This window comes from Mesoplodon densirostris, chromosome 8 (assembly GCF_025265405.1).
Source record: "Mesoplodon densirostris isolate mMesDen1 chromosome 8, mMesDen1 primary haplotype, whole genome shotgun sequence".
NCBI lineage: Eukaryota > Metazoa > Chordata > Mammalia > Artiodactyla > Ziphiidae > Mesoplodon > Mesoplodon densirostris.
Window position 1 is genome coordinate 90,537,882 of NC_082668.1, and position 22,158 is coordinate 90,560,039.

Consider the following 22,158-nt stretch of genomic DNA (forward strand, 5'->3'; position numbering starts at 1 on the left):
GTTGCAGAGGAGCCCCGGCCGAGAGGTGTGGATGCGTCTCTCCCGAGGCCGGGCCGCCTCGCCCGCTCTAGTCCAGCGGAGCCGGAGCGCCTCGGACCAATCCCCGGTGATTATGCAAGACAGCGGACCAATCAGCTCCGCCAGCTCATGAATATTTATGACCTTGGCTGAGTCAAAGCTTTGAAGCGAGTTTGGGGAGCTCGGCAGCATCATGCTTAGACTTTTCAAAGAGACAAACTCCATTTTCTTATGAATGGAAAGTGAAAACCCCTGTTACGCTTAAATTGGGTTCCTTCCTGTCCTGAGAAACACAGAGACCCCCAAAAGGGAAGCAGAGGAGAGAGAGAGACCCACACCCAGACCCCGCGAGAAGAGATGACCATGACCACCATGCCAGAGAGTCTCAACAGCCCCGTGTCGGGCAAGGCGGTGTTTATGGAGTTTGGGCCACCCAACCAGCAAATGTCTCCTTCTCCCATGTCCCACGGGCACTACTCCATGCACTGTTTACACTCGGCGGGCCATTCGCAGCCCGACGGCGCCTACAGCTCGGCCTCGTCCTTCTCCCGACCGCTGGGCTACCCTTACGTCAACTCGGTCAGCAGCCACGCGTCCAGCCCCTACATCAGTTCGGTGCAGTCCTACCCGGGCAGCGCCAGCCTCGCCCAGAGCCGCCTGGAGGACCCAGGTACGTGCGCCTGCCAGGGAGAGGAAGAGGTGCGAAGGGAGGGAGGGGGGGAAGAGAGAGGAGGAGGAGGAGGAGAGAGAGAAAGGAGGGAGCGGAGTGGAGGAGAGAGACACGGGATGGGGGTGGGGAGGGCGCCGGAGCAGTGAAAGGTTTTGGGTATCAGTAAATGCATCCCTGTCATAGCAAAGAAATTTTAAAAATATATATCCACGCAACTTGCAACTATCCAGCAAAGGATAAATCCGAGAGCGTCCCCTGGCACTGGCTGGGCCTCTGGGTGGCTCCGTGAGCCGAGCACACAATGCCTTGGTGGAAAACAGAAACCCACATGTGCACTTATTAGTCTCGGTAATTATTTGTTGCGTAGAGCTGTAAACAATGTATGCAATTAAGGGTAATTAAACCTCAACTACCGCCTGTAAAAATAGCAAACTTTCCCTGCAAAGGCAGGAGCTGCGCGCCTGGAAACTGCCCCAGTCCGCTTGCAGCGGCCGGGGTCGGGCCCTTTGGACTTGGCGGGACACTTCCCTGGCTTTCGGAGTTTCTTGAGTGTTCTCACTCCTGGTCCTGCCTCTGCCACCCCTCTGCGGTCACTTGCTCTGGGCTCCCCGCACTAAAGGCAGTCCCTCGCCTTAACTACGGCCCCCACTTCTGCTGTCCCTCCAGGGGCTGACTCCGAGAAGAGCACGGTGGTGGAAGGCGGTGAAGTGCGCTTCAATGGCAAGGGGAAAAAGATCCGCAAACCCAGGACGATTTATTCCAGTTTGCAGTTGCAGGCTTTGAACCGCAGGTTCCAGCAAACTCAGTACCTAGCTCTGCCCGAGAGGGCGGAGCTCGCGGCCTCCTTGGGACTCACGCAGACGCAGGTACCTCGGCGCTGCCCCACTGTGGCGCCACGCAGGCTTCCCGCGGCCAACCTGCACCCGCAGCTTCATTTCTTGCTCTCTGGGCGTCAGTGTGTGTGTGTGTGTGTGTGTGTGTGTGTGTGTGTGTGTGTGTGTGTGTGTGTGTGTGTGTGTGTGTGTGTGTGTGTGTGTGTGTGTGTGTGTGTGTGTGTGTGTGTGTGTGTGTGTGTGTGTGTGTGTGTGTGTGTGTGTCCCCGTCCCACCCCGGCTCTCGCAACGTCTCTCCTTCCTCCGCAGTTCTCTCTGCCCTCCGTTCCTGGACAATCTGATTAGGGCACAAGAAGGATTTCCCTAGGCATTTTGTTTGGGGACTCTGAGGTCACACGTGCCCGAACAACTGGAACAATAGACGCGGGGGTTAATCCCTTCTTTGCCTTTAAAATGTGTGGCTAATCACTCCTGGCCTGGGCCCGAGCCTCTGTCTCCCTCCTCCTCTGCCTTCTCATCAGTTTGGGCTGGCGGGGGGAATCCTTTCCTCCGCCCTCTCACCTCCCAAGTCCCAGACCCTGGAGGAGAAACGGAACCTTCCTTCCCTGGTTTCTCTAAGATTCCGGGGACCCCTTGGGCGTTCTGATCACGACTGGTGCGGGTTTCCAATGTCCGGGCCGGGATTTGGAGCAGAGTTAGGAGACGCTAAGGAAAGGTGGATTCGAGTCCAAATGAAAAGTTTAACAAAACCCTGTGGCCTCCTCAGTCAGCCCGCAACTCGCTCAAGGGCTGAAATGATGGCGCAAAGAGAAGGCGGGTCACGCTGGAAATAAATTTCCTCCACTTCTTTTCTCCACTCGGTTCTTTTATTGATGTTCATACTGGAATTGAAGCCTCGATGTTATGCAGGCTCCGCGTCTTCCCCCAAAGATTGCCGGGCTCGGGCTGAGTCCCAGGCAGGCGAAGGCCTGGATCCCTGCACCGCTCACCACCACGCTCCCTGGCTCTCAGAGAGCTGCCCCTGCCGGCCACCGGCGGCCCGCGGTGGGGCCTCCCAGCCTTCGGTTCTTATGGGGGAAGGGGTGTATGTATGCTTCACCAGCAGGGAGCTGCCAGGTCGCGCAGGGCAGGGACCCGCGGGGTATCCTCTCTCGCTGTCCCATGGCCCCCTTATCTCCCCAGGACCAAGGTAGGCACAATGGACCTAGACCGAGTCACGTTGTTGTCCGCTCTTGCAGGTCAAGATCTGGTTCCAGAACAAGCGCTCCAAGTTCAAGAAGCTGATGAAGCAGGGCGGGGCGGCTCTGGAGGGTAGCGCGCTGGCCAACGGCCGGGCGCTGTCTGCAGGCTCTCCTCCAGTGCCGCCCGGCTGGAACCCCAACTCCTCTTCCGGGAAGGGCTCGGGCGGCAGCGCGGGCTCCTACATCCCCAGCTACACGTCGTGGTACCCCTCGGCGCACCAAGAAGCTATGCAGCAACCCCAGCTCATGTGAGGTTGCGCGTCCGCACCCGCCCGCCTCCTTCCCGTCTCCCTCTGCCCGGGCCCCTCTCGCCTCCCGGTCCATCCGCCCCGTCCGCGTGCCGTGGGTCCGGAGGAGAAGGGCCCAGAGGGAAAGAAGAAGGAACAGTAAAGGCAGGATGTCCGCCGCCTCCTCCGAGTGCCGCGCGGTCTGGCTCGGCGACTTCCCTGGCGCCCACGCCCTTGCCCGAACCCCGGCCTCGGCCGCGCGGTGACAGCAGAGTGGCCTCGAAGCGCAGGCACAGCGGCCTGAGACAGCGGGAGCCGCAGCAAGATCCCGCCGGACCCGACCGCCGACCCTCACCTGTATGGGACTATCAGGAAAACAAAACAAAACAAAACACAATGTAGAAAAAGCAAAAGCTCTTTCTGTCCTGTCCGTTTCTTGTCTCCTTTCGCTCTGTATCTGTGCGCTGACGAAGTCGAGGTTCTCGTCCGTCCGCTGTCCTCGTTCTTCGGCCGCTGAAAAAAGTCACCAGGTCGGAGGAGGCTTGGTCCACCGGGCCACCCTGTTCCGGATACTGGAACGTCTTGTCTTTTCGGACCTTTTCCTGGGCCTGCCTAACCATCTGTGTGGCTCGTTCGGGGATTGGGGGAAATTGGAGGGAGGGGTTTTTATTTATTGAGAAATGGACTTCGCTTGAGGCTGAATGTTCGGTCAATTCACGGTTCTGTGGGGCGCGAGGAGCGCAGGGTCCAAATGTACCCATTACTTTAAACGCACCCGGAAAAACGAATAAGGAGGACCTGGTGATTTTTAATTTATATAGTAACTTTTGTACTTCGCTGGTATGGAGAGGTTGGAACAGAATGATTTGCATTTTTTACATATCCCTTATTATTTTAAAAAGAAAAGAGAGAGAGAGAAATGAAGCCAACACAATTTCCTCATCTCGGGAAGAACGCTTGATCGCTTTGCCTGGTTAAGCGGGAAAATCCTAATTCTTCCCTTGTGGAGAGAGAGGACTGATGGGCGGGGAGAGAAAACGTGCAGGGGTGCGCCAGTGCCCTAATGCCGGTGGGCTTTAAAGTAAGACGAAAGCAGCTTTACAACAATCCCCAGAGGCTCGACCACAGAATAATGCCAGTCACCACCCTGAATGCACAGTCTCCAGTGCAGGATCTAATTGCTGTACATATTATTGTTATTAATTATTATTGTTATTATTATTGTTCTGTAAACATGTTGCACAGCTTAGCTTTTTTTCTGTTGTGTGTGGCTGTAAAACCCAATGCTTTGTGAAATGAGAATCTTGACATTTTACTTGTGAAATTTGGAAAATGTGATCAAATGAAATCAACCGTGTTTTGTGTTCTCTATGTCAAAGTTTAGTTTTATATTGAGAATGTTAACTTATTGCTTTGTATCTTGGGGGGGGGGAAAGAACTTTGTAAATAAGTTATAAAGTTTCTCCGAGACAGTAAAATTATGGTTTCGAGAAAGGGTTGCTCTCTGGTGTTCTGTGTGAGGGGTGCTGGAGCCAGGCAGCAGACTGCCACCTCTGGGGACAGATGAGGAAGGGGCAGCGACTCCTGTCTCCAGACATAGCAGGATAACAGCGGAGGCATGCGAAGCCCCTGCTGGGACCATTCTTCAAGCTTAACTCCTGCACACACACCCCCAAAGGGTCTGATCCCTGCCTGGGTTAGAGGGCAGTGGCAAGGGTCCCTGGGAAGGGGAATCATGAACAGGTGCGGCCTGGCAGAGCCAGGGCTCAGGAACCAAAGGGACTGTGAAGGCCGTCTGAAATGAGATGAAAGCAGAGCTCACAAGCAGCCACCCTGTGAGATGTAAGTGCCCCCTGCGCCCAGTCACCTTGCAGGGGGCCTGGAAGCCTGAAAGTGGAGACACCCGACTATGCCCCTCGAATCCGCCGGGATCTGGCCTCCCGGCTTTTGCTTGCCCGCAGGGCGCTGGATCTCGACGCGGAAAAGACGAGGCCAGACGCAGGAAAGGGGCCGGAAGGACACGTCTGTCACGCTACCCCCCAATCAATCAGTGAGCTCCGGGGGACAGTCCCAAGGCGCCACCCAGGCCCCTCCACAGCCACTCCCACCCATCCGAGCCCATCCATAACGAGAGGCCCATTCCTGCCTAATGACCCCGGGCTTTTCTCTGCGACTAGGAGAAGCGGAGGTGCGGAGGGAGGGGCAAGTGGGCTCCGCTGACTCGACGGAACCTGAGAGCTTGTCAAGCCAAGCCCCCACCCCCTCCAGCGCAGAAGTCCCAAGGCCAGGCGGTTAAGGGGCACCTCCGGTGGACCGTTTTGATCAGGACACTCCAGAAGAACGTGGGCTCTGAGCCGCTAGCATCCGTCTGGCACCCTCCTCCTGCGCCCCAGACCAGCCTCAGCCCCAGGCCCCACGGCAAGCTGAGAGAGCTCGGGAAAGCTGCGGGGCCCCGACGGGCTGCTTTGAAAGATTCCCGCTTCCCTCGAACTCGCCTTCCGACACTGCTTCCCGAGGGGGCTGGTGCTCCGCCTTTGGGGGCCCCTTTGCAGTGCGCGGTGGGGAGCAGAGAGGGGAAGGCAGTGATCTGTGTTATGACAAGCACCCATTTTTCAATTGGTGCTGGTGAAAGATCAGATGCGCCAGGCTTCTCCGACGCCCTTTAGGAAAGGGAGGGAAAGGGGGGGAATGGTGGAGGGAGGGGAGGTGGTGGAGAATGGAACGGGGAACCTCGAGGCTCCTTCTGGGCCTGAGAGTGGGGCTCTTCCTCTCCCACAGGCCCCCAGAACCTGGAGCGCTAAGGGGGGTGATCGGACCTTGGATACCAGGATGCATGCGGGCGGGTGTCGAAGCTAAAAAGAGGGAACTGTTTTCCCGGGCTGGGCTCCGGCGCGGGGACAGGGACCTTCCTGGATTTGGTTTCCCCTGCCAAATGTGACTTTGCTAGCGGGAAGGTTTTGGCAGATTTCTTTCACGCATCCACTCTGGTACCCCAGACGGCAGACAGGGCCCAACGCCTGAAGCCACAGGCAAAATCTGTTTGGTCAAGCGGATTTTAATACTTTGAGATATTAGCTTATACTAATTTAATAATCTCATGCTAACAGTTCAAATAGAGAAATTATTAGTTTTAGCTCAACGAAGGCGGTCTTTAGTTAGGCTCTATTATAATTATAAGAGGTTGTACTTTTAAAAAATGTTAATCTCAATATAGGTCTAATTAATGCTGCCTTGTTACTGACAAGTAGTTCATCAAATATCCGATTCAAAGATTTTCATAATGAGTATATTAATTAAACTATGAATAATCTAAAGGTGGTTATATTTAAACAATACCTCATTATAATGATTAAATACTGATTTTGAATATTATGTCTTAACAATTGTCACTTAGAAAACACAACCTTTCCTTATGTATGAGTCTGTAATGGCAAAATGCAATTTTGGGATTTTTTCCCCTTGTTCAAAAAATGTGAACCTCATTTTAAAACACTTCTGAAATAGGTTACACACAGCTTAATGATTATCAAAATGACTCTTTTCTGCAAAAAAAGACCCCAAAGTGCGCGTACAGCTGCAAACCCAAGAGGGTCAGCATCATTTCACTGTATTCTCTTCTTGATTACAAGCCGGGCCCATCAAACACAACATAATTACAGTAATTTCAGGTTTATTTATTCTAATGCAGTTTCCCCATCTCTCTGGTAATTATGAGCAATTTTTTCGCCCAGGGAATCTTTTTGCATTAACAAAAGAGATAACGCACTGAAAGCCAAATTTGCTGTGCATTGAGAAAAGAAAAAAAAAATCAAATAGGTGCGAGCTGCCATCTCTGCAATTCTCCGGTATCGGAGCCGGCAAATTGCTTGCAGGTGTATGAAGCAAGCTTGTCAATGGCCGGGCCTCCAAATTAGCAAATGCACTGCGTCGAAGTAATGAAGACAGACTTAGCAAAATTGCCAAACAACAGATACCTCTTTAATATCTTCTCTCACACACTCGCTCTAAAAGGGGTAGGGGTGGGGGTGGAGGGACAGAAGCAACAATCCCCAGCCCCCTCCTCACTGGTCTTGGGTTTCCTAAGCTGGGGACTGAGTGGCCCTGCTAGTAGTGGTCTAATTGTAGAAAAATCAAGCTCCTAAATCTAGGCAATATTTTAAAATACAACATTGGAAACATGTTTATAATTCACAACGTTCCTTCGTTGATTATTATGTTTTATTTTTATTTCTTTCTTTTTGAGGTCTGCACTGGGCTAGGTCAGATGGCTCTCCAGATTTGCCTATTCTGTTTAAAGAGCCACAAAAAGTTTTAGAATCCCCCGCATCTACATGCACGGAAGTATGAATTTACTCTTAGAGTCATTTGATGTAGAAATTAACTAAATCTCTCCTCTTGAAGAAATTGTCAATTTCTGTCACCAGAAGAAAGGTAGGTCTGGGTGCTGGATACAAAACCTGCGAAACTCGATCCCAAGAAAAAGTGGGAGGAAAGAAGCAATCCAGGCCCCTAGCTATATATTTTTATCCTGCTACTCATGTCTTTCATTCTGTATCTTTAAAAAACCGATTTCAAAAATCTCTAGCTTTTGTCATCCCACCGCCTGGGTTAAACACTCCGAAATCAAAGGCTAAAGCGGACTTTTCTGCTTCTCATCCCTCGTGGCCATAGAAATCTCTATCAAATGCAATAGAGAGGGTAAGGGTCTCTCCCTCCCATGACTCAAAGAAACCCTCCTTGCGTCCCAGCTCTACAACAAACCCCAATTCAGTGTAGACTGGCAAACGGCTCTAAAGGGTGCCTTCCCCAGGTTCAAGAAACTGTCACACACACCCCACTCCTTTCCTACCCCCTCCCTCATCCCCCAACCTTCAGGGATTAACACTTCCTGAAACATCAAGTGTTTTTATAAAAAGCAAAAAAAATAATCCTGACATCGCTGACAAGAAGTTTTGATGGAAGAATTAGCTGGTGCATACATAATCACTCCCCCCACCCTCCTATTCCCGGAGCGGGAGCCGCTGCGGCGGGCGCAGCGCAGCCTTCCAACCCTCTGAAAAATGAAACCGGTTTCCACCCTTACCTTCTTCAGTGTCAATTTCAGATAATCTGGACACAATCTTTGCTACATCAAATCAAAAGGGTCGAAGGCGGCTTTTGGCTGGGAGAATGACAGGAAAGAAAAGGCAAAAAAGAAAAAAAAAAAAAGGAAAAAAAGGAAAAAAAAAGGAAAAATAGGAAATACAAAACCGACCAAACCAGAGCAAAACAAAACCAGAAAACCAAAAAGTATCCCCCAGCCCCATCCTCCTATCCTGAGGTAAAGAGTGGAAAGAGGTCTCCAGGACCAGACGCCTCCGAGCGCCGCAGGCTTTTTGCAGCGCTGCGCTTGCAGAATAGGACTGAAAATTTCGGCTATATAGCCTCTGTCTTTATAGCTGATGAAAAAAATTGCAGATTATTAGCATAAATGTTTACTCTTCATTACGCTGATGACATTGTGCACTCGAGATCTTGGTAATCTTTGGGAAAATTATGAGTAATTTTTAAAAATTTTAAAGCAGCAGCAGTTACCATGCAATTCAGGCTAATTCTGCGTAGGCTCCGAACGGATATAATTATCGAGGAGTCAAGATGTTATGCTAAAAACTATGCATTGATATTCCCATTTATTATGTACATACAACTTTGACAATGTTGATGCTTGAAATAGCAGGAAATTGTCTTGCGCAAAAATTACAGTCCATATTAGGACATCTGAAATTGCGAAGAATTATATAGTAATTGCAGGCTTTCAGATGGGAGAGCCAGAATGCTCAAACTAGTGCAAATGTGGATAAAATTACAGATCAGAGCAAAAATTAGGGAAAAAGGGGGTCTGGGATTTTTCAGGTTGGCTATAGGATTCCGGAAGTGTCTAATGCCACATGATTGCTGCAGCTTTAGGGGAGACATTCATGCCTCAAATAGCGCCTTGGCCAGGGTGGCTTTAATTGAATTTCTTGGGCTTTTTCTTTTAATAGGGGCAAATGAGAAAATTGGCCACCCAAGGCAACTTTTCACTGTTCTCCCGCGGGAAAAGAGAATCCCTTTTCCCGCGTGCCTGCTGGCCCCAGCTGGGATGCCTGAGAGGCCCGGGACCCCGACCCTAAATGCGGCAACTAAGCAAGAAAGTGCCTGAGCAGGATTCCGACACCCCCCTCCTCCTCCCAACACCTCTTCTATTTTTTTTTTCTTTCCACTTCTCCCCTCCTCCTTCCTTCGTCCCCTTTCCCGTATTCTCGCAAACCCCCTCCAAAGTGCAGCCAAGTAGGGCCCTGGAATCTGCAGGCCTAGTCCAGGGGGCGGGAGGTGGGGTGTGGGGGTAGCTGGCTGAGGAGTTGGTGTGAGGCGGTCATCACCCCTAGACAGAGTGCCGCCCAGTGCCGGCGGACACCAACCTGCTTTTTTGGAAGCTTTGGGAAGAGGAGGGAAGGATCTGAGGATCCTCGGGGCCCGCCCCGCGAACTCCTAGGCGTTTCTTTGATCTCCACCGCAGAGAGAGAGCGCCCCCGAGAAACACCCATTCCCCACTTGGGCGGTGCTTCTCTCGGGCACTGAGACAGCCTGCGACTTTAAGAAGCCAAGGCCAGGGCCGCAGAGGGATGGGGCGGGGCGGGGGCTGCCCCGGGGCGGGGTGGGGGGGGCTTGCTGCGGCTCCAGGCTGGAGAAGCCTACGGAAGTGCGGCCACCGCTCGGAGCAGCCCAGACTCGGTCGGGTTCCAGGGCCAGAAGTCGCCATTGTTCCGTGAGCGACGATTTCATCTCTAGGGTATTTGAGCCTCCTGGGCCACAAAAAGGAGGGCAGGAGTGGGAGCGGGGTAAGCCCGCCATGCTTGCTCTGTGCGGGCCCGAGTCGGCCCCCTGGGATTACCCCGGCGCGCTCCAAGTCCAGTCCCTCCCTCTCCTTCGCCTTTTCTCTTTCTTCGGAGTTCTAATCTTCTGGCCCGCAGTCCCGACCCACCACAGGGAGCCTTTCTCCACCTTCCCGGGCTCCGCGCCCAAACCTCACCGCCGGTCTCCGCCCTCCGCCCTCCAGCTCCTAGCGCTGGCGGGACCGGACCCGGGACGCAGCCAGTGGCACCAGGACTCCTGAGGATTCCCAAAACGGGCCTCCGGAGAATCCTGGGAGCGCTGCGCAGCCCGCAAACTGCTAAGACACTGCAGTGTTTGCGGTCTGGCCTGACCGGGAGGACGGAGAGGAGCGGAGGCGGCCGGAGAAAGAAAGGTCTATCTAGAGACTCTGCTTGTGTTCTCACGTGGAGGTGGAATGGCTGCTCCTCCAAGACCTGCCTGCTCTCTCTTTTCGTGAAACACAGCCTCCCCGCGGCCCCGCCCGGCCCCAGGCCCCAAGCCCCAGGGCGGAATGTAAAGTCTTGTAATGGGGCAATCACTGCCAAACCCGTCCCCGCGAGGGGAACTCCCGGCAGGAGGGCCTCAGAGGGTAGCGGGGGCCTCCGAATCCGCCCGCGCCTTTGAGTTTGGGGGGTGGGAGACTGGGCAGCGGGTTAGGCTTGGGGGGCAGATTCCAGATGCGGAGGGAGGCTTCCCTGGGGCGGTTTTGGGTATCACGACCCTGCGAGAGCCCGCCCATCTCCGGAGAGCCTAGTCAGACCCGGCCAGGGCCCCGCGTAATCAAGACTGCAGGATCGCGTCCCACCCACCGGCTTGCGGGGACCCCAAAGTCAAATGCAAAGGAACCAGTATTTTAGGAGGAAGAGAGAATCTGTAGTTTCATTCTCAAAGAGGTCTCTAACCCCCAACAGGTTTAAGCGACTGGTGGTCGCTGTTCCCTAGCGGGAAAAGACCCGGCTTGTGACTTTTGAGCAAGTGCTTGGGACGGGGACGGGGGAGGAGGTGTTTTGGGGAGTGCGGGAGTTGCTCCTGGGTTTTACAGTCAGTGAGGACATCTTTGTTAGAAAGGTAAGGGGTCTTTCTGCTCCCTGACATCACTCTCCTTCACGGGACCTTTTACCCCTCTTTTCCGCCCCCTTCCCTTCTACCAAAGAACTGTTTGTAAACAAAGCTCCGGTGTTCCAGCCCTCTCTCCGCCCCCATCAAACCTGATACTTCCCCCAAACTCTCTCCACTAGTCTCGGAAATCCTTACACAGGACGGATATTCACAATTTTCACAAGTAATCCTGAAAGAAGGCGGAGGGGAAGCCTCCTAAATGGTCCCACATTGCAGCCGCGCTGATTAGGCCCGGGATGCATTCCCTTTCTTTCCTGCCTCCCTCCCCTCCCCCCGCAGCCCGGGAGCGGCGGGGCGGGCGGCGGGAATTCGGGGCCGTGGGAGGGTGTGTGTCTACACCCGGGAAGCACCCTGGGCGGGGTGGCCCGCGGCGCAGGGCGCGCAGGGCGGGGGTACGGAGGGTGGGGGTACGGAGGGTGGGGGAGGGGGAACTGAGAGGGGCAGGGCACTCGGGCTCGCCAGGAGTGCCTGCAACTGGAGTTGGACCTCAGTGCCCGTGCTCAGCCGGCGTTCCGAGCAACACTGCCAGGGGGTGGAGCGGAGAGAACCGGGCACCCCTCACTCTTCGTCTTCCCTCCCTCTGCTTCCCAGCTCTTGTCATATCCTGTCTCTGGCCTGATATTTCACGCAAGCAAATGGAAGGGGATTACAATGAAGATTTATGTGTGTGCCGAGCGCGGCTGGTTTCCCAGTGCAGGGAGCCGAGATCGCTGCTTCCCATTTCCATTTTTCATTCGCGCTTTGGGGAGTGCAGTCGGGCGCGGGGGGAGCTTGTCTGCGCGGCGGCGGCGGGCTGATCACAGGGCTCCGCGTCTCCCAGCGGGCCGCGAGACTGAGAAGGACTTGCCAGCGCGTCGCCCCCGGCGGGGCTGGAGCCTGCCCCCTCCTCCCCCAGCCAGGCTTTGTTTCTCCCCTCGCTCACCCCTCCTCCTCCCCGCCCCCTTACTTCTGGGACCCAGGTGCATCCATATTTCCCTTCTCTTTGCCCTTCTCCTTGTCTGCGGAAACGCCCCCTTCCTCTGGCCCCTGCACCCTTCTGCTCTCTGCTTCAAGGGCTTCCCGGGAAAAGGCGCGCCGTGGCCCGGCCCGACCCCGCCGCCGCCGGGTGCCAGGTTCGGTGACTCCGGCGAGTCTGTGGGGCCTCGGCCCACCCCAGAGCTGGGGCCGCCCGCCCTCCCGGCTCCCAGGCTCGCGCATGCCAAGGCCTGTTGCGTGATTCCAACTTGGGCTGACATTCCCTGCCCCGGGCGCTTCGGCGTAGGCCTCTTAATCATCTTGTCTGCTGCAGATCCTCGACACCAGCCAATTTACTGCCCCGTCTCTCCTCGCTGGTTTCAGGAGGGGGAGGGGAGTGCGCGCAGAGGAAGGGAGGGCACAGTCAACCGCAGAAAGAAGGCTGGCACCAGCTACTGGCACTCAAAGAAAACCACGAAATTTGGAGCTGGGGCGGGAGCGGTGGCAGGAATGGGGGTCTGCTAGGCAGCAACTGCTTAGGGAAGTCAGAATCATGGGGTCAATGAGCTTCATCCCAGGCTTCCCTAGCCTGGGAAAACAATGCAGGAATGCGAACGGACACTTGACTGAATGGCCTCCCTGCCTTCCCCAGAGCCCCAACTCTGTGGACCATACTCTGCTGTAAACTAGATTCAATGCAGGCCTCAAAACAATCTGGCCAGAAAAGTGAGGATTCCTCTCAGGGATGCTTAGAAAGTCACCAATGTCCCACGTCTGTTTTTTTTTTTAAATTTTATTTATTTAATTTTGGCTGCTTTGGGTCTTCGTTGCTGCACGCGGGCTTTCTCTAGTTGCGGGTAGCGGGGGCTACTCTTCGTTGCAGTGCGCGGGCTTCTCATTGCGGTGGCTTCTCGTTGCGGAGCACGAGCTCCAGTAGTTGCAGCACTTGGGCTCATTAGTTGTGGCACACGCGCTTAGCTGCTCTGTGGCATGTGGGATCTTCCGGGACCAGGGATCGAACCCATGTCCCCTGCATTGGCAGGCGGATTCCTAACCACTGCACCACCAGGGAAGTTCCCCACGTCTGTTTTTTGGCAGACATTACTTGAGGACACACAGAAAGGATGGCCTGAATAGCCATCCTAGAGGACATATGGCAAACTGGGCTCTCTGGCTTGCCCCCAACCTCCTCTCCAGTAGACGCTGGTCGCTTCAGAGGGGATGGCTAAGGTTCAGCCTCTCATATAGGAAGGGGCCAGAGTTCTCCCAGCCCTAGAATGCCCTAGAATGCTGCTCTTCCACACAAGGTGAACTTGGAAAGGCCTCTGGGTAACTCTGGGCCTCATAACTGCAGGGCATTTTATCCCAATGTCCTCACTATTTGGGGGCATTGGGATAAAACTCTATGCTACTTAAGCAAAATTTATTGAGTGCTTACCAGGTGCCACACACTGTCATTCCCTTGTTAAAGGCTCACAGCTCTGAGATATCTGTTATTATTGATTCCATCTTACAGATCTGCAAACTGCAGCACAGAAAGGTTAAGTGGGTAGCCTAAAGTCACACAGTTTGTGACTGAAGCCAAGACGTTTCCAATTGTAGGCCCCAGCGCTTTCAAGGAAAAAGACTTTTGGTTCAGGACTGCATTACCCACCTACCCCTGGCCTTTGAAGGGAATGCCAGAAATTAGGGTCACTTCCAAAGCTGGGCGCTAGTTACATGGGACCCAAGGTGGAATGCAGAGCTGAATCATGTATGGACGTTTCCCTTTCGAGATCGTGAGGTGTTAACAACGCCGAATCCACAGCACTGTGCGTCGGTCTCCGTGCGAATATACATGAATTTTTGTCAGTGTTCTGTGTAGGAGTGTAAGTGTAATTCAGTATGTGATAGTATGGATGTGACTGTGCGAGTCAGTGTGTGATTGCATGTGTGCTAGCGCAGCCCTGTGTGCCCGGGGTCGCCCTGCTTTCCGGAGTCTCGCGAGGGCCTGGGTGACTCACTGAGTTCTCAGCTCAACCAGTCCCAGAAGGGCTGCAGGGCAAGCAGTGGGGAGGGTCCAAAGTAGGGGTCAGACCCCGGCTTCGGCAGGTTCCCCGCGGCGGCTCGAAGGTACTGCCCTGCCAGCACCTCGGGCGCGGGGGCGGCTGAGGCCTCCCAGGAACGGGGCTGCGGCGCGGGCGCCGAAGGGGCCGGGCGGGCGGAGGCCGGAGCCACCGGGCGCTGAGTGACTCACCGCGCGGAGAGCTGGCGAACCTCACGCAGGAACACGGATGCGGGCAGAGCGTGAACTCTCGCTGCGGCCCTGCGCTGAGAGTGCGGGTCCTCGCCTCGCCGCACCTCTCCGCAAGTCGAAGCCTCCGATAGATGTAAATGTCACTCTTGTCTGACCTAGTTCCCTGCCTGGGCAGCGGCTCGAGCTTCCAGGTCGTGACACCAAGGAAAAAGCGCACACATCCAATGAAAACAATAATTTATTTAAATAATCTCTTCATATTGTAAAATCAACATTAAGAGCATGTTGTTTTCATAATAAATAACCCCAAAATACCTTTCATTTCAAGAACAAAGACTTTAGGATAAGATAAAACAAATCCAAATCAGTAGCTTAGTTAAACTGAGAACATTTTTCGAAGGGAAAAATAAAACGGAGGGGTTGCTGAGGTCACTGCTAAACCGCAGTTTTCACAAGTGGGGATTTACAAAAAAGTCTGAAAAGATGAGTATTTTTATACAAATAAATCAGTGGGAAAATCTGCACAGACACCTTTATTTACAAACGCTATATCGAAGTCCAGGCTAATAATCCTGAATAGGTTTTAAAAAAGATAATTTAAACACATTTTTTGCAGTGTCCACATATTAAAAAAATCATTTTTTCCCCAACATCAAAATGAGGTCATCCGCAAAGGCACCTAAACTTTTAAAAAAATAAAAATAAAAAAACTCCACTGGTGAAGGATGAGGAGAGAGCTGAGGGAGCGTTCCTGCAAGGAGAGCTAAGGCGGGGGAGGGACGAGGGCTCCAACGGCTGGAAACAGCAGGGCAGAAAAAAAGCGGCGGGCCGCCGGGGTCAAGGGGTCGGGGTGGGGGGGAGGGCAGGCCGGCAGGACCGGGAGGTCAATAACCCCAGAGGACAGGAGCTGAGCCTGGGGGCGGACAAGGAGAAAGGAGCCTCAGAGGGCCCAGGCAGCCTCGCGGGCGGGGCAGGCGTCCCTCTCCGGGACTCTGCTCGCGGCCCGGGGCGAAAAAGGCGCCGGACTGCCTCGCCGGGCGGGGCGGGGAGGGGAGGGGAGGGGAGGGGAGGCAAGTCTGAGGCGGGGCTCAGGTCGGAAAGGCGGCCTTGGCAGGGTTTCTCCCGCGGATGCCGGGTTTCTCCGAGAGGAGCCCGTGGCGCGAGAAGACGCCTTCCAGTCCCTGGCCGCGCGGTGGCCCCGCGAGGGTAGCAGGGCCTGGGGTAGGCCATCCTGGGCCGCCACCTCCGGGAGCGGCGGGTGGCATCATCGGGCCAGCTGGAGGGACCCTATGGCTCTGGGGACGAGCAGTAAGGATAACTGGTCTCTGCTCTCTCAGTCTCTGGCGCAGTCTCCGGGAGTTAGAAAATCGTCCCGGCGCTCACCGGGGCGCCCCCGCCGCCGTGGTGGTGCTGGTGGTGGTGGTGGTGCGGCTGCGGGGTCTGCGCCGGGTGCAGCAGCGGCGCAGCGGCCTGCAGGTGCGAAGCGGAGCCCGAGGCCTGGTGGTACCACGGGTAGTTGCCCAGGAAAGCCGAGGCGGCGCTGCTCGGGCTGGAGCCGGAGCTGCCCGCGCCGCTGCCGCCGCTGCCCGGGCCGCCGCCGCCCCCCATCCGCTGCGGCGCGCCGAAGTCCCAGGAGGTCGGCGCCGAGGCCGGCGGCGAAGCACAAGGTGGCGAGGCGCTGGCCCCCGGGTGCTGCTCCGAAGGGATCTCACCGCTCTTCCACATTTTCTTGAACTTGGATCGGCGGTTCTGGAACCAGATTTTGACCTTTGTGGAAAAGGGACCTGAGCATTAATGGAGGAACCTCGGCCTGGGGCAGGGGAGGGGAGGAAGCTTAGGAAGACAGCTGGTTAAGAGGTGGACACCCTGGGCAGGTAAGCCGATCACGTGCCGCGGCCTCAGAGGGTCTGTCGGTTCCTGCTCCAATGGGAGGTATTCTCAGAAAACCCGAGAGAGCTGATGTTTGTGCACTTAGGTGATGGTGACAGCGGAGGGAGTCAGGAGGGCCACTTGTTTTACCCGCTTAATCAGTAGTACGCGGAAGGACAACTTGCTACCGGATTTCTGCCCACCTCTCTCCTATCCTTTTCTCACACGAGGTGGCACCCTGGGGGATTTCAGCTTCGGGCGTGGAAGTTTAGGCCGCCCAAGGCGCGGGCCTCGAGATCCTTAAAAGTACTATAAAAAATACTTTAAAAAACATAGTCCTAAACCTGCCTGCTTCCTGGCCATCCCAGGCCAGCGCCCTCCTCGTGCCTCCCAGGCCGCAAGCCCTCACCTGAGTCTGGGTGAGGCCCAGAGACGCCGCCAGCTCAGCTCGCTCGGGCAGTGCCAGGTACTGAGTCTTTTGGAAACGCCGCTGAAGAGCCGCCAGCTGGAAACTGGAGTAGATGGTTCGGGGTTTCCGGACTTTCTTTGGCTTCCCGTTTACTATCCGGATTTCAGGCTCGAGGTCCTCTTTCTCTGCAATAAAATGGAATCGTGAGAACCGCGCAACCGCGGGAGCCCAGGAGTTCCCCGCCTGCCGGGAGAGCAGCGTGGAACTTGGCCTAAGCCGGGAGGCGGGTTCTTGGAGACGCTGCGCGGCGCTCAGGCACAACTTTGCAACGCGCGGACCTGCGCCGCCAGCGAACCCGGGAGTCGGCCCCTCCAGGGAAGGGGAAGACAGGCGCAAACCGGGGGAGAAAGGAGCAGCAGGTGGTAGGGAAATGAGGTTGTTGTGAGGCGGCCGCCGAGGCCACCTGGTTCCACCAGCCGAGTACCCGGGTACCCGAGGGACGTACCCGGTGACCCTCGGCCAATTGAAAGTTGAGGAGGGTAAAGGGCGCGAGGCGAGCGGGAAGCAATCAATGTGAAAGGCCAGGGCTCCAGATGGATCCCCGTCCCAAACATTTTTATTCCACCCATCCCAGGAACTAGACCGACTTGGCACCCTTGACGCGAAAGTTATGCTTACCAGGTTCGTTGTTGGCTGGGGAAGAACTGGTCCCGTAGGGCGCGTAGGAGGTGTAGGCGGCGGTGTAGCCCAGGTCGTAGCCGCTCTTGGCTGAATAAGGGACGTTGCTGAGGCCGCTGGCGTGGTACTGGTAGGAACCCATGTGCGCGTAGGGCGAGCCCCCAGCGCCGCCGCCGCCGCCGCTGCCCGCCGGGTGTTGCTGGTTGGTGTAGTAGCTGCTGTCGGTAGCTGTGGACACCGGGAGTGTGGGCGACTCCTGAGGCTTGTGGAGGCTGCTGCCGTTGCTGCCGCCGGGGCCAGCGCCGCCGCCGCTCGGGGGCTGCTGTTGCTGGTGGTACGTGCTGGAGGCCGTGATCTGGGTCGAGTGCATATCAGCCACCAGACTGTCAAAGACTCCAGTCATCCTGGCCCGGGACGGGAAAGAGCAGGGGTGGCGGGCGCGAGGCGGGTTGCGAGGCGCCTCCTCCGTCTCTCCCTGTCCCCTCCAGCAGCCAATGTAATTACAGTGGGGGAGGGGGGAGGAAAACAAGAAATGCGGCAATGGTCTAGGCAACTCCTCCTCCGGGGGAGGCGATCACCGTGCACTGCTCGGGACAGAGGCCTCCGGCCGCATCCTCTCTACGCCTCTCGGGCCGCTCGGCTCCTTGCCCAGCGCGGGCTTGGGCGAGGGGCGGGCAGTGGAGGGGGCAGGGGTGGCGGGGCCTGGCCAGGGCTCCGGGAGGAGGTGAGAGCAGGTGAGCAGCCCCGAGCAGCTTTACGATTGTCTGTGGGCCGGGCTCCCGCAGGGTGGGCATTTAACACTCGTCACGTGAGCTCAGGCGACGTCACCTAGCAACGGCCAATCAGAAGCGCCGAGCCACAAGGCTTCTGGAGCTCAGGAACGCCGGGCGCGGGGCGGGGGTGTGGGGGGAAATCACAGGGCTGGCGCTGCGGCTGCTGTGGTCGTGGGTGCAGACAGGCTGCTGCTGAATGTGAGCTGCGAAGCGAGGGGCTGGAGGCGGGGGGCGGGGAATCAGGGTGACCGATGGCAGGAGGACAGAAGGCGTGAAGACGGAGACTGTCATTTCGCCTCCGAGAAGAAGAAATGGGGTCTCCCAACCCATTCTGTGTACAAGTGTCGACCAATTCCAGTGATTCATACTTTCACGTCCGAGGTCAGCTTTCAAACATTAATCAAAATAAAGCGGTGCGGAGAGCCCGGCCAGTTCTAGCTCCGCTTTTCCTCGAAGGGTCTGGCATTTACTGTTGTCAGCCACTCGGCACTTGACAGAGTCCATTGATATAGTGGTATAATAATAATACCTGCTTCCTAACCAACCCACAGGGATATTAGGACAATTAATTCGATAATATTTAAACTATTTTCCTTGTTCCTTGAGAGAAAAGCTATATAAATTCAAAGGTAGTATTGCTAATGATATATTTGAAAGCATTTTCCCTTGTACTTTTCTGACACACCGAGACTCTGAGTAATTACGTGTATTTGATAGCTAATTGACAACCGAAAAACGATCCCGGGGATTTCCTCTCTAGGTTGGACTGACCAGATGGCCTTCAAAGTTCGTTCTAACTTTAAATTACATGTTTTTACGAAAAAGGAAATGGGATGATACTTTGGTGAGAGTGTTGTCTCGATACTACAAATCTTGCTAAATTTACAGAAACAGAAAAGTTTTATCTCATGCACTTAAACCTATTTTACAGTTTTTTTCACTTTAGGGCGGTGTTTGGCCCTATCATTGCAATTTCTTCTTCTTTTGAATCTGAAGTGGCGACTTCCTTTATATCTCTGTTTCCTGGTGGTTGGAAACCGTGGCCCGGAGTTGAGGGACACTCGCCTTTACCGGAGTCCGCAGTTCCTGCCTTGTGGCGCCACCTGGTGGAAGTGTTCGTGATTGCGGTGGGCCCAGTAGACGGTCTAATCATGCCGAGGCGCCAGCCTCTGAAACCCCCCAAAAGAACAAAATAGTAATTAAAAGCCACAAAATTGTGCTAGTGCGCGCCATCTGAAGCACCCCGTTCTAAAGACATAACACGTCGCTGAAAGAACTTGTTACAACAACTGCCTAATGGAAAACAAGTTAATACTTTGAAAAATATCTTTGGTTTTCTTCCTCAGAAAAAGCAAGTGTGTAATTAAAACTGCAGCATCCACATAGCTCACTCTCTGCGGAATAGTGAGGGACGTAATCCGCCTGGATTTAGTTTGCAGCCTTCCTCTTGGTTACAGGAGGCCCCTAGATGGAGAAGCGGGAGCTGGTTTAGAAAGCTCCGGGAGGTGGGTCTCGCCACAGGCCGCATTGCCTCATCAGTGCATTGCGCTCAGCCTGCTGCTTTGTGGGCCCCAGTCTCAAACTTAACCTCTTGATATGTAATCAAGATTGCTTTTTGGTGTCCTGACACCAAGTTACAAATCTTTCTGTCACCACAGTGGTAGCTGTTTTGACCTAAGGTAAAAACTTGTTTTCCTATTGAAAACGAAATATAAAAGATCTAATTTCCATAACCTTGCCGTCTCTCTGCTCCTTTGTTCCCACCCCAAGCATGTACTCCAGACTTTTTCATGGTGGCAAATGTGTTTAATTTTATTAACTGTGAGAACCTGCATTAATGGCCTGAAGTCCAGGTCAGCTAGATCTGGAAAATAGCATCTTCCTGGAAGGAAATATGACCCCAGTTCCCCTTTAACTGCAAAACAAGGGACTTGTTTGTATGTGGGAGAAAAGACCGGAGGCAATGAGCAAAGAAAGAGAGGGAGAGAGAGGCAGAATTTACAATTGCATTTGGAGAATCAAGTAAAGACCTGAGATGTTAATTCTGATAATCTGGGCACAAATCTGGGTTTGCCTAAATTATCAGATCACAATATCCAAACGATTTCCTCACTTTGGTCTAAAGTCAGGGAGACAGTACTGTAGAGAACTGACACTCTTGTCCACAGTTCAGAGTAGGGGGATGCCTCTCCATAGTGATTTGAGAGGAGTTTAGGGGGGGCTCAGACCGAGTTTGGGGTAATAGACATGCCTCCTTGCAGCCAAAATTCCTCCTCCACCTCAGGGCACCCTCCTTCCCCTCTTCTGCTTTCAGTTTTCTAGAGAAGGATGGGGGAAGGAAGGGGGCTCAGTGTCTCTGCTCTGGTCTTCTATGTTCCAGTACGGTCGCTGAGACCTTCCTGTTTTGGATCCCATGCCCACCAGCTTGTCGCGACAGCCCTTTATCTGTCTCCTCCCTTGGGAGCCTCGTGACAAGCCTTGCAGGCAAGGACAGAATCATAGTTCCCATTGTACACATGAACAGTGAGGCTCCAGGGCAGAAACAACTTCCTCTGAGTTAGGTACCCCTCCTTTCTCTGTTGCCATAGTGTAAACCACAGGGTACTTACCGTAAGCCTTGGTCGAACAGCTGCCAACCTCTGGCAGACAGTGAGCGGCTCTGGAGAACAGGTCTGCTGCGCCTTGCTTTCAGGCCTCTGCCCCACCGCTGGCCTGGGTCAGGCGTTTAGGGCTTCCCCTGGCTCTGCGCACAGCCTCTGCCCGACCACTGGGCGTCCTCCATTACACAGAAAGCGGACGCCGAGGGGTGCCGGGATGGGGGGGTGGGGGAAGAGGATGACCCCTGCCGGCAGCGGGGGCGGGGTGGGCGCCGAAGTGCCGTTTGTGCGCAGCCGGGACAGGCTCATTCTCACTCGCCTACGTCACTCGGGGTCACACGCGCTGCTGCTGGACTGCCCCCTGTTCCCACTCTGCACTCTGCCGTCGAGGGTCCCAGGCAGCTAGTCTCGCTTACCATGCCACGTACTGTGCCAGGTGCTGGGAGTTCCTGTTCTCCAGTACCTTACAGTCTCGTGGAAAAAGCAGATACATTGCGACAACTAATACAGTAGTAACGGCCAGCTTTTATTTCTTGAGGGTTTCCTTAAGTCCAGGAGTTCTGACAAGCACTGACCCCTGGGAACCATCCTATGTGGTGGGTTCACAATTATCCACATCGAGAAAACCAAGGCTTACAGAGACTGATTTTTTTCTTCTTTTTTTTTTGCTTCAGGACACGCAGCAGCGTCAGAACTCGAACGCAGGTCCAGGCCACAGAGGCAAGGCCGCTGCTGCCGGGGTCCGGTTTCAGGCCTGGGGGTCACGGGAGATCGCCGCGGCACACCCACCTCTCCCGGGCCAGGGGCTCCGAGGCAGAGGGACGGCTTAGGAAGGGGCCCTGCGGCCCCAGGAGCGGACTGGAAGGAGAGGCTTCTCCGGGAGACTAGCCTGCGCGGGCACGGCTCGCGACCCGGGATCATCCCGGAACAGACTCGAGGGTCACTGTTTGGCGCGGGGAAGGCGGGCGCCCCCTCCCGCTCCGCCCGCGAACCGCAGCTCCGCGCAGGTGTTTTGTCCCCGCTGAGTTGCCGCACCTCCGCTCCCTGCTCGAGTGAGCCCAAAAGGGCTTGGCGAGAGTGAGCCGACGGTCAGCGTTCACAGCCCCGAACCTTCCGCGGGTGAGTCATGGCGCTGGGTGGTCAGTTCAACATGCTTCTAGAACTTTCAGACCAATTTCCCCGACTACCTTCTAGGTCTTCCTGACCCAGAACCAGGCCCATTTCGCTTTACTGCCTCTTTCAGTGGTTGAAGGAAAGAGAGCAAAAGCGGGGTTTCCTGACCCGCCAGGGCGCCCAGACTGGGGCGAAGGGTCCCCCGGGTTCTGAGGCACTGCGCAGGGCCTCAGTGTCCAGTTGGGGCTCGCAAGGCCAGAGACTAGGCAAGGCGGACAAGCTTCAGTGAGCCAGAGGGACGCGTTCTCTTTCCTCGGCTAAAAGCTTCAGAGCTCAGTGTCGGATCAGGCGGGCCAGGAACGCCGATGGAGTAAGTTACGCCCCCGCCCCCCCCCCAGCTCCGAACACTGGGACCTTCACTTTGCACTTTCAGTTGCACCCACGTGGGGTGATAAGAGGTGTGCAAACAAATGGGTCTCAACAAGGTTTATTCTTGAACCTGAAAGAAAACAATCTCCGCCTCTTTG

The 22,158-nt window shown here is 55.1% G+C and overlaps 2 protein-coding genes and 1 long non-coding RNA gene across 4 annotated transcripts in view; 2 read left to right on the forward strand and 1 right to left on the reverse strand.

The window, feature by feature from the left end:
* The first annotated feature begins 375 nt into the window (after positions 1 to 375).
* On the forward strand, positions 376 to 3,014 carry DLX1 (distal-less homeobox 1). 2 transcript variants are annotated; one of them, XM_060107094.1, is made up of 3 exons: positions 376 to 688; positions 1,355 to 1,554; positions 2,760 to 3,014. In XM_060107094.1, the coding sequence occupies exons 1-3, from the start codon at positions 376 to 378 to the stop codon at positions 3,012 to 3,014; spliced, it is 768 nt and encodes a 255-aa protein (XP_059963077.1). The 2 variants fall into 2 exon arrangements, with proteins under 2 accessions (XP_059963077.1, XP_059963079.1); XM_060107096.1 differs by lacking the exon at positions 1,355 to 1,554 and having other exon boundaries at positions 2,760 to 2,836.
* Positions 3,015 to 9,717: 6,703 nt separating this feature from the next.
* Positions 9,718 to 22,158, forward strand: part of LOC132494903 (uncharacterized) — a 49,403-nt gene continuing 36,962 nt past the window's right edge. The window contains exons 1-2 of the long non-coding RNA XR_009533176.1: positions 9,718 to 9,800; positions 21,193 to 21,637. This is a non-coding gene — a long non-coding RNA (uncharacterized LOC132494903). The remainder of the gene's footprint in view (positions 9,801 to 21,192; positions 21,638 to 22,158) is intronic.
* DLX2 (distal-less homeobox 2) lies at positions 14,516 to 17,761 on the reverse strand. Its single transcript, XM_060106308.1, has 3 exons — positions 17,149 to 17,761; positions 16,471 to 16,655; positions 14,516 to 15,959 (listed from the first exon to the last, which is right to left on the reverse strand). Exons 1-3 carry the CDS (start codon positions 17,549 to 17,551, stop codon positions 15,552 to 15,554), a joined length of 996 nt encoding a protein of 331 aa, XP_059962291.1. The 5' UTR covers positions 17,552 to 17,761; the 3' UTR covers positions 14,516 to 15,551.

Excerpts from the sequence above, each read along its gene's own strand:
- DLX2 (XM_060106308.1), bottom strand. The coding sequence starts at position 17,551 with ATGACTGGAGTCTTTGACAGTCTGGTGGCTGATATGCACTCGACCCAG. Across the intron at positions 16,656-17,148 it reads CCCAGCCAACAACGAACCTG|AGAAAGAGGACCTCGAGCCT; the intron begins GTAAGCATAACT and ends ATTTTATTGCAG. Across the intron at positions 15,960-16,470 it reads TGGGCCTCACCCAGACTCAG|GTCAAAATCTGGTTCCAGAA; the intron begins GTGAGGGCTTGC and ends TTTTCCACAAAG.
- DLX1 (XM_060107094.1), top strand. The coding sequence starts at position 376 with ATGACCATGACCACCATGCCAGAGAGTCTCAACAGCCCCGTGTCGGGC. Across the intron at positions 689-1,354 it reads GAGCCGCCTGGAGGACCCAG|GGGCTGACTCCGAGAAGAGC; the intron begins GTACGTGCGCCT and ends CTGTCCCTCCAG. Across the intron at positions 1,555-2,759 it reads TGGGACTCACGCAGACGCAG|GTCAAGATCTGGTTCCAGAA; the intron begins GTACCTCGGCGC and ends CCGCTCTTGCAG.